We start from the raw sequence: 10,655 nt of genomic DNA on the forward strand, positions 1-10,655 counted from the left end.
ACTTACACACCTTCACCCGCCACCGCAACATTCCCCACCCCCACCCACCACACACACACACACACACACGCACGCACACGCGCGCGCGCTCTCACACACACTTCCTGGTTTTGTTTTTTCTCGCGCCCGCTAGGGCACCGCTGAGCCGCCGCGGTGGCTGCAGCAGCAGCAGCGGCAGTCGCAACATCTGGGGGAAACTTAAGGTGGTCACGTAGGTTTTCCCGAGGATGCGGTGCAGAAGAGCCTGCAGCTTCTCGGCGCAGCCTCGGGGCACCTGATGGCAACGCCTCTCCAGCCGCCGGGGAGCAGGAGGCGGCGGGAGAGGGCAAAGGCTGGGGTGCAGATTAGAGCTGAGTGGCACCGTAAGGCGGAGAGCTCCACGGCGATTTCGGCCCGCCTGTACTGGGAACACCAGGATGGGGGTGTGCAAAGGGGCCCCGAGCCTGGAAGCGAGCTACGCCGAGAGGGAGGGGCGGCTGGAAGTCTTCTTGGGCGGAGGAGGGGGACACCTCCGAACCCTCCCTCCCCCGTTAACTACCCAGCCCCATGGGAGAAGCCCCGAGGCCCGTCCAGCTCTAGCCCAGGAACCCGGAAGGGGGCTTGCTCCCGGGAGAAGCGGCGTTTCTTTGCTAGAAAGCGCCTTGCGCCCTCAGCTTGGAGGTGGATTGACTTGCGAAGCGGAGTCTGCGGCGGCTGGGGCGGCTGGGGCGGCTGCAGGGGTGCGGCGAGCTCCGGTCGCCCGCCGGGCCCCACTCCTGGGAACGCTGAACGCACATACCGTACGCCTCGCAGAGATCTAGACGCCCCCCTCTCCCCGCCGCTTCCCCCATGCTTAGTCTTTCCCTCTTGGCTCTCAGATTGAAGATTCGAGAGCCCTTGTGCTTCAGAGGAGGGTAGATTTATTTCCCTAAAACTTGTGGAAAGACACGAGTTGATGGGCACCCAGGAGTGTCAAAGTATGAGAGTTGGTAAAAGGTGAGGCTGGGGCACCTTTCTGCAGAACACACCTGTTGCCCGGAGCTCGGCTGCATTGTCTGAGAAAGGAAAGTGGGTGACGCCTCACTTTGACTTTTGGGGTCCCTGAAGGGCTGGGTCACTGGCTACCCTCTCCTTTCCACTTCCCTCCCCACGCACCACGTCTTCCCTCGCACGTGAGCACTGCAAGGAAAGAAGGGAACATAGAAAATAGGCCATACCTACTCACTTCCACCTTGGAGTGTGTGTGTGTGTGTGTGTGTGTGTGTGTGTGTGTGTATGAGAGAGAGAGGGAGAATATGCTAGAAGAGAAGGCCGGGGACAGGAAAAAAGAGAAAAGAGGGGTGCACTGGACAAGGGAAATCCCACCCCAATTGCCTGAGTCCTCCGAGCGTCTCGTGTCATGGGACATCTGTACTCGCTTCCGCTAACGGGGGTAGCAATTGTGGGTGGGCGAGGTTAGCGTGCTGCCAGGCACGCCCCGTCTTGTGCGATTCCAGGTGCTGGCTACCTGGCCCACGTCTGGGTCCCCTTCCGCTCGGGCTTTTGTTGCACCCTCCCCCACCTGTGAGCTGCAGGACCGCCGCGGCGGCGCGGGGATTGGCCGGGGGTGAGGGGGGTGGGGGGGAGGTGAGGTGAGATGTCGAGGCTCTGTGGGCTGCGCAGACCTGAGTGGAGAGGTCACACCTCTTTCGGAAAAGGGAAAAAAAAAAAAACCTAGCTGGCTACCAAGGTGAACCCTGAACGGTTCCCACCTTAAAATCGGCCCTGCTCGTGACGTCAGGTCGGAAATATACCAAAGCGAGCGCCGGCCAGGAGTCTGGGGAGCGCGGCGGCTCGGCGATTGGGCGGCAGGCCGCTGACGCGCGCTGACGCGCGGAGACTTTAGGTGAATGTTGGCAGCGGCAGCGCGAGCCACATAAACAAAGGCACATTGGCGGCCAGGGCCAGTCCGCCCGGTGGCTCGCGCTAGGCTCCGCGGTCCCGCTCGCCTGCCCAGCCGCCGCCTTCCCCTGCTCCCTCCCCGCTCTCGGCGCCTCCGTTCCCTTCGCCCCTCTCGCCCACCCCTCCCCGACCCTGCCACCCCGACTCCCGGAGGGAACTACACTTTGGCCGAGTTGAATGAATGAAGAGAGGCACGGAGAACTCCTAAGTGAGTAGGTGCAGCCCGTACAGCTCGCGTTCTTTTATCCTTCTTTCTGTTTTTGCACGTCTCTTCTTCCCGCTTGTGTGGTGCAGGTTCTCTGGAAGTGGGCGCCGAAGGCGCGGAGCGCGAGTGGGGCCGGAGGATGGGGAGTAGGTGTGCGCAGCTACAGAGGGCATTTGTCGGAACTCCTGCTTTGCCACCCAACAGAGGCTTCCAGGCTCCTCATTGGTGGACGTGAAAGGGAGGCTTGCACAGTTTCGGGAGCTGTGGACTTAACACGCGGAAATGTGCGCAAAGTTTGCTCTTGGTGCGGAATTGATTGTGGTCTTTGGACACGTAGACTCCAAGTCCTGTGTATACGAGGGACCTGGACGCTGCCCACAAAGTGACAGGGAGAGTGAAAGTTCTTCAGTTTATGTGTTGCTTGGGAACTGTATCACCGCGGCTGGCCAGCGTGCCCGTGTCTCTTGGGTATTGTTGAGTGAGGAGGGGCGGTTGGTAGAGTGACCTGTTACTAAGTTGCTTGAAATTTCTGGTTTTGACATGTGCCGCGCTTGTGTTAGTGAGTTTGTCAGAGAGGCAGAGACAGAGGGGCAGACTATTTAGAGTAGTTATGAAGCTGCGAAGTTACCAGAGGGTTAATATCCAGCACAGGCATATCTGTCAAGGGCTGTGAGGGTCAAGAGTCTCCTTTCTTTCTACTTTTTCTGGTTACCCTCCCTCCTCCATGAAGCAAGATTATGAAGGGGGGTGGGGGAGGAGAACAGAATTGGATGTTTGGCTTTCTTTTTCATTAGTAATAAAGTCGTCTATGCTCTAGAATGCCTTCCAAGTGGGAACATCTGAAAAGTACTAGGACACAAGAATGCCTTGTTCCAGCAAGAGGGCAGATTGTGGAAGGCTGGATAGGAAAGGTGCTCAGCTTGCTATGTTGAGAGGTGCTTCTAACACCGGTGCCACTATTGGATATGCAGCATTTCCCTCTCCCTGCAACTGACTAAGATGCTTCTGAAAAAATAGGGTCCCCTGTTTCCACCTCTTGGCCATTAAAGATGAAAGACAAATTTCTTGGAGAAGTGAATGCCCATTCACCTGGACCTCCAAACCCAGTGCTCCGTCAAAAGCTCTTAGGAAATCCAGATGCTTCCATTAAGATTGCCTTCAGGGCTACCTGGGCCTTGCTAACATTTTGTAACTCCTAGGGGGTGAAGGAAGAGATTGTTTTCACATTTTATATTCTTGACTTATACTTCCTTCCCTGCTTCCTAGATGAAAAGCCAGTTTCACCACAGGAAAAAAAAAATTCAAGAGAAGGTTCCAATGCTGTATTTTATTAAACCCCAGTTTCTTCTTATTTAGTTTTGAATTAAACTAAAATGGAAATGACACTCCCCTTGCACTGCCCCTAAACACCTAGTAAAGGGGCCAATTTATTTCATCATAAATAAGTACATGGAATACCTTTCCTTCTTCAGAGGTATTCTCTGCAAGGATCAACACAGTCAATGGGTGAAATTTTCTGTTGTTTCCAGCCATCTCTTTTAGACATTCATTTTAAATGGTGTTTGATAAAGGCTACACACTAATTTCCAATTAAACAATCAAGAAGGGCCTGCCTGGTGATACAGATGCCCAGCCAAATCTGTCCGGAAAGTCACCCTAAGGCTTCCTGTGTCTTTATTTCAGGGAGGAGAACTGCCAGGCTGGGCTCTCCACTGCTTTTCTAAAAATCTTGGAAACGTTGTCCTTCATTGAATTACGACACTGTCCACCTTTAATTTTCTCGAAAACGCCTGTAACTCAGCTGAAGGTTAGTGCAACTTCATTTTTTTTCTTTCCCTCCCCCGAGTTCCGTAAACGTCAAGAAACAGGGCAATGCGATCTTTCCCAGCAAACCCTGTAACTTAAGTTTTTCCCCCGACCCATCGCCTTCGGGAACAAGTTTCTCATTGTGCAATTCAACTTGATTTCTGGATTGAGCTTGCTGAACCCGAGCTTCAGAGGAAAGGCTCATTGAAGAGGGATTACCCATGAAAGGGGGCGGAGGGGGAGGCGCTGGAAATATCCGGGAATGGAGACTGTAATAGCTTTCTAGTTCTGGGTCTTTATTGGATCAGTCTTTCCTTGTCCTGCACTGTTTTGCTCCTCAGTATTCGCACTCTCCGCCCTTCCTCTCGCGCCCCTACGTGCTCTCTGACTGCCGCGGGCTGCCGGTGTAGCTCCAGGTGTACCCGAGCCCGGGAGAAAGTGTTCAGTTGACCAGGCTGAGTGTATATTACCCTGTTTCATTTCCAGCCATGCCTTGTGTTCAGGCGCAGTATGGGTCCTCGCCTCAAGGAGCCAGCCCCGCTTCTCAGAGCTACAGTTACCACTCTTCGGGAGAATACAGCTCCGATTTCTTAACTCCAGAGTTTGTCAAGTTTAGCATGGACCTCACCAACACTGAAATCACTGCCACCACTTCTCTCCCCAGCTTCAGTACCTTTATGGACAACTACAGCACAGGCTACGACGTCAAGCCACCTTGCTTGTACCAAATGCCCCTGTCCGGACAGCAGTCCTCCATTAAGGTAGAAGACATTCAGATGCACAGCTACCAGCAACACAGCCACCTGCCCCCCCAGTCCGAGGAGATGATGCCGCACTCCGGGTCGGTTTACTACAAGCCCTCCTCTCCCCCGACGCCCACCACCCCGGGCTTCCAGGTGCAGCACAGCCCCATGTGGGACGACCCAGGCTCCCTCCACAACTTCCACCAGAACTACGTGGCCACCACGCACATGATTGAGCAGAGGAAAACGCCGGTCTCCCGCCTCTCCCTCTTCTCCTTTAAGCAGTCGCCCCCCGGCACCCCCGTGTCTAGCTGCCAGATGCGCTTCGACGGGCCCCTGCACGTCCCCATGAACCCGGAGCCGGCGAGCAGCCACCACGTGGTGGACGGGCAGACCTTCGCTGTGCCCAACCCCATCCGAAAGCCCGCGTCCATGGGTTTCCCCGGCCTGCAGATCGGTCACGCGTCGCAGCTGCTCGACACGCAGGTGCCCTCGCCGCCGTCGCGGGGCTCCCCTTCCAACGAGGGGCTGTGCGCCGTGTGCGGCGACAACGCGGCCTGCCAGCACTATGGCGTGCGCACCTGTGAGGGCTGCAAAGGGTTCTTTAAGGTGAGCCAGGACGGGGGCGGAGGAGGCAGGTAGGGGCCCCCTAGTGCCCGGAGCCTCAGAGTGCTGGTTCCACCGGGGTGCAGGCGCCCGGCGCCAACTGGCCCCTGCCCGTCCGACTCCCGGGGTCCACGGGGGCTGCCCTGCAGCCGCCCCTGGGCTGCGGCGGAGGCTTCTGGGTGCCTTGGAAAGGGAAGTAGGAAGATCGGGAGACCCGGGGTCGCATCCCCCGCACGCAGCCGACCCGGCGAGCCCCCGCCCGAAGTTGCCGGGGCTGAGTTGGAAGAGGGTCATTTGCATGTGCTAGGAGCTGTCTTCTCTGTTCAGATTGAAATTGGTTAGGACAGAGAACCGTGTCTGAGCTAACCAAGTGGAACAGAATTCCCTATGGTCAAATTAAGTGATCTCTTTATTTCGCCATCCTGATTGAATAATCTTATCATTTTAAATAGAGAAGGTCTCTAAGGAATGTAAATAATATGAATGCCCACGGATTTGTATTTACTGAGCGTCTCCTTCTTCTCTTGGCATATAAAACACAGCAAGGAGCGGCAAGGTTAGCTCAAATGCTAACGCTATCAATTTTCTTCTGTTAAATGCCCTGGGGGAGGAAAAAGAGAAGAGAGAGAAAGAAAAGGAAAAAGAAAAAAATAAAAAGGAGTTGTGTATGTGTTTGTTTCTGGGGAGGGTGTGTGGATCCCGGCCGTTCAGAAATTGTGTCTGCATTCCCTGAATTGTGTTGGATTTTCAAGAGAAAAAAGAATTTTTTTTCCCGGCCTGTATTGTCTCCTTTTGCAGCGCACGGTGCAAAAAAACGCGAAATACGTGTGTTTAGCAAATAAAAACTGCCCGGTGGACAAGCGGCGCCGGAATCGCTGTCAGTACTGCAGATTTCAGAAGTGCCTGGCTGTTGGGATGGTGAAAGAAGGTAGGTTGGGGCCAGCAGCCCACTCCCCAGTCTGCGCCTTTGGGAAGCTTCTGCTCCTGCCCCCAACCCACTTCCCAGAGCCGGAGCGGGGGCTGGGGGAGGTCTCCTGCTTCCCTCGCACCGGCCTCTGGCCTCTACGACTCGGCAGCTGCCTGCTAGCCCATCCTGCCCTAGAGAAAGCCGCCAGGCCCTTCCCGCCTTTAACTATACGACCCATTGGGAAGAGGACATGAAACAACCCCCCCCCCTTTTTTACGCTTCTTGTCAGTATAAGGCTTTACAAGCGGTGGGGCGCTGCCCCGCCCCGCCGGGCGCCCCGCGGCTGCGGCCTTCCCCCGGGGAGGGGCCCAGGCAGCAGCTGGATCTTGCTTGCCCTCACCCGGCGATTCCTTTGCAGTGGTTCGCACAGACAGTTTAAAAGGCCGGAGAGGTCGTTTACCTTCGAAACCGAAGAGCCCACAGGAGCCCTCTCCCCCCTCGCCCCCGGTGAGTCTGATCAGTGCCCTCGTCAGGGCCCATGTCGACTCCAACCCGGCTATGACCAGCCTGGACTATTCCAGGGTAAGAAGCTGGCGCGGGGGGGGGAATCCTTCGGACAACTGACAGATGGGCAGGACCCCTTCCCCACACCCATCACTAACCCCCAGGCCCAAGGGATAAAGGAAGCATGCGAGGCTGTGGCTTCACAGCTCTGGGCAGGGCCACAGAAGACAGATGGCGTTGCTAGGGCTGCAGAAGTGAGGACAGGGCAGAGGAAGGAAGAGAGGGTAGGCCACAGTGGTCAAACCTCTGTGAGGCCCCTTCCCAGCACCACGGTGCACACACACACACACACACACACACACACACACACACACACACACACACACCAGTGCCTCTGATGCCTAAACCAGAGGCAGTGGAAAAGCCCCCGCTTGGGTTCTATCACCAGTCCTCCACGGAGATGATTTAATCCTCATTCTCTCTGGTGCCGTCAGAGTGAGGGATGCCTCCTCCCCGGTCAGGGAAGGGGAAGAGAAGGGGGTATAAGGAATGGCAGTGGGCGGGGAAATCAAGTGGTCAGATTCCTCTTTTACCCCAGCCATGAGAAATGTGTGCGCTTTAAATGGAGGAAGTGTGCCGGGCAAACCTAGAAGCAAACCTAGAAGCCACTGCAATTTTATTGAGATTTGCAAAGGGCGTCTCTGCTCGAGACCCACTCTGGGACTGGCATGAATACTAACGTGTCAATTGTTTTGTGGAGATAAGAGTGAACGTTTCCCAGGGCTGGTTGGCACCGTATTTAGTCTGTATGGAAATGGTAATTTACATATTTAAAGCAGCGACCTCATAGCACCATCCCTAATTGAATTAATTGCCCCGGAACATCTAATTTCCTTACTGGTCAGAGAGAGGTTTAATTGTTATAAAAACCTGGCTCCCCTACTAGAAACGAGGTTAGCAATTTCACGGGTTATATATTTTAGAGAACCTCATTAAGTGCTTTTTAAAATGAAATTCCAGTTCCAGGCGAACCCTGACTATCAGATGAGTGGAGATGACACCCAGCATATCCAGCAATTCTATGATCTCCTGACTGGCTCCATGGAGATCATCAGGGGCTGGGCGGAGAAGATCCCGGGCTTCGCTGACCTGCCCAAAGCCGACCAGGACCTGCTTTTCGAGTCGGCTTTCCTAGAACTATTTGTGCTGAGATTAGCATACAGGTAAATGGAGAGGGCGATCCAGGAAGGCTGGGAATGGAGGAAGAGAGGAATCAAGAAAGGAAAAGAAAGAGGAAAAGGGAAAGAAAAGGGGGAAAGAGAGGAGAACAAAATGGGAAATAAATGAGGGGTAAAGGAAGGAAAGGAGAGTAGATAAAAGGAAGAGAAGGGAAGGAGTGAGGGCAGAAGCCTTAGATGAATGGAATGGAGGTGGGATAGGGGGCATTCTTGATTGTTATGAAATTAAACCCTTTCAAGGTCCACTGGCCTACGTTTTATTAACTCTTTGGTAATTAGGTGCCTCTTAAATCCCTCATTTATTGCTCTTCAAGTAATTAGTTGTTTAGCTTTTCTCTCTCTCTCTTTTTCTCCCCCTCCCCCTCTCTTTGGTATTAATTGCAGGTCCAACCCAGTGGAGGGTAAACTCATCTTTTGCAATGGGGTGGTCTTGCACAGGTTGCAATGCGTTCGTGGCTTTGGGGAATGGATTGATTCCATTGTTGAATTCTCCTCCAACTTGCAGAATATGAACATCGACATTTCTGCCTTCTCCTGCATTGCTGCCCTGGCTATGGTCACAGGTCAGTACCACAGGCACAGGGCACTTCTCCAGAACTGCCCAGTGGGATTCGTCCCGGTTTTCCCTTGCTGCCTGCCGACCCTCCCTGGTCCTGTCAGCTAGCTAACTGCTCGGTGCATTCCTCTTTTGTTTCTGGTTGTGTTTTCTGCAGAGAGACACGGTCTCAAGGAACCCAAGAGAGTGGAGGAGCTGCAAAACAAGATTGTAAATTGTCTCAAAGACCATGTGACTTTCAATAATGGGGGCTTGAACCGCCCCAACTATTTGTCCAAACTGTTGGGGAAGCTTCCAGAACTCCGTACGCTTTGCACGCAGGGGCTACAGCGCATTTTCTACCTGAAACTGGAAGATTTGGTACCACCACCAGCAATAATTGACAAACTTTTCCTGGACACTTTACCTTTCTAAGACCTCCTTCCATGCACTTCAAAGAAACTGGAAAGAAACCTAAAACTGTCCAGAGGGGGCAAGTCACAAGGGCAGAGAGATACCCCTGAGCTGCCTCAGCTCTAGCCGGCCCCCACCCCTTCCATACACCTTGGCCCATCTCTAAAGAAAACAAACAAACAAACAACAACAAAAGCAAAAACTGTTACTATTTCCTAACCTGCAGGCAGAACCTGAAAGGGCATTTTGGCTCCGGGGCATCCTGGATTTAGAACACGGACTACACACAATACAGTGGTATAAACTTTTTATTATCAGTCTAAAAATCATTTTATTGTTCAGAAGGAAGCTTCTTAATGTATGACGGAAAACATTTGGCCATGTTTGGTTGTTGCAGTTAAGACAAATGTAATACACATAGACACATACACACACACCCACATTGTAAGGGGACCCACAAGTATTGCCCTTTAAAAGACTTCAAAGTTTTCTGCTGTAAAGAAAGCTGTAATATATAGTAAAACTAAATGTTGCGTGGGTGGCATGAGTTGAAGAAGGCAAAGGCTTGTAAATTTACCCAATGCAGTTTGGCTTTTTAAATTATTTTGTGCCTATTTATGAATAAATATTACAAATTCTAAAAGATAAGTGTGTTTGCAAAAAAAAAAAAAGAAAAAAGAAATAACCACAAAAAAGGGACAAGCATGTTGATTCTAGGTTGAAAATGTTATAGGCACTTGCTACTTCAGTAATGTCTATATTATATAAATAGTATTTCAGACACTATGTAGTCTGTTAGATTTTATAAAGATTGGTAGTTACCTGAGCTTAAACATTTTCTCAATTGTAAAATAGGTGGGCACAAGTATTACACATCAGAAAATCCTGACAAAAGGGACACATAGTGTTTGTAACACCGTCCAACATTCCTTGTTTGTAAGTGTTGTATGTACCGTTGATGTTGATAAAAGAAAGTTTATATCTTGATTATTTTGTTGTCTAAAGCTAAACAGAACTTGCATGCAGCAGCTTTTGACCGTTTCCAGAGTGCTTATAATATACATAACTCCCTGGAAATTACTGAGCACTTTGAATTTTTTTGTTTTTTGTTTTAATGTCTAAGATTGTCAGTTAATATATTATTTTATGTTTGAGTAAGAATTTTAATATTGCCATATTCTGTAGTATTTTTCTTTGTATATTTCCAGTATGGCACACGATATGAGTCACTGCCTTTTTTTCTATGGTGTATGACAGTTAGAGACGCTGATTTTTTTTTTCCTGATAAATTCTTTCTTTGAGAAAGACAATTTTAATGTTTACAACAATAAACTATGTAAATGAACAGAATTTTGTCTTCTTTCTGGGTTAGGAAAAACGATGACTAAAGAGCAATATACAATAGACAGAGTTGGCGATTGATCTGGGATAGGTCACTTATTCAGAATCTGAATTTCTGACAGTTTAGACCTATTCTGGCAAAAGGAACTGGGAAACTGAAGTAATTATCCAGAGAATTCTGTACAGTATTTTTCCTTAACCGGAATTTTCCAGTGTGGCAACCTACATTTATCAGAATCAGGTGAGAATATCTCAACTCTTCTGATAACTTTGCCAGTAAGTGCAGCTTTCAGAAGAGAAGTTCAGGAGACCTAACAGCTTTTGAAATTTTGCAAGGTTCGAAGTCCTATCAAGCTTTTGTCTTGCACAATGTTTAGAAAGTATCTTTTTAAGACTCAGAAAGTCAACGTGGATTTGAAGTGTATTAAATATAATC

At 51.0% G+C, this 10,655-nt stretch overlaps 1 protein-coding gene across 3 annotated transcripts; it reads left to right on the plus strand.

Annotated features, from left to right (window-relative positions):
• The first annotated feature begins 347 nt into the window (after window positions 1-347).
• NR4A2 (nuclear receptor subfamily 4 group A member 2) lies at window positions 348-10,150 on the plus strand. Of its 3 annotated transcripts, none has more exons than XM_024736006.1 (8): window positions 348-422; window positions 3,809-3,932; window positions 4,418-5,283; window positions 6,079-6,208; window positions 6,606-6,769; window positions 7,712-7,914; window positions 8,314-8,492; window positions 8,643-10,150. In XM_024736006.1, the coding sequence occupies exons 3-8, from the start codon at window positions 4,420-4,422 to the stop codon at window positions 8,897-8,899; spliced, it is 1,797 nt and encodes a 598-aa protein (XP_024591774.1). In that variant the 5' UTR covers window positions 348-422; window positions 3,809-3,932; window positions 4,418-4,419; the 3' UTR covers window positions 8,900-10,150. The 3 variants fall into 3 exon arrangements, 2 of the variants coding, with proteins under 2 accessions (XP_024591774.1, XP_024591773.1); XR_003001962.1 differs by lacking the exon at window positions 348-422 and adding an exon at window positions 1,896-2,128 and having other exon boundaries at window positions 8,435-8,492; XM_024736005.1 differs by lacking the exon at window positions 348-422 and adding an exon at window positions 2,009-2,128.
• Window positions 10,151-10,655: the final 505 nt, after the last annotated feature.

This window comes from Neophocaena asiaeorientalis, unplaced genomic scaffold, assembly GCF_003031525.2.
Source record: "Neophocaena asiaeorientalis asiaeorientalis breed wild unplaced genomic scaffold, Neophocaena_asiaeorientalis_V1.1 scaffold72, whole genome shotgun sequence".
Taxonomy (NCBI): domain Eukaryota; kingdom Metazoa; phylum Chordata; class Mammalia; order Artiodactyla; family Phocoenidae; genus Neophocaena; species Neophocaena asiaeorientalis.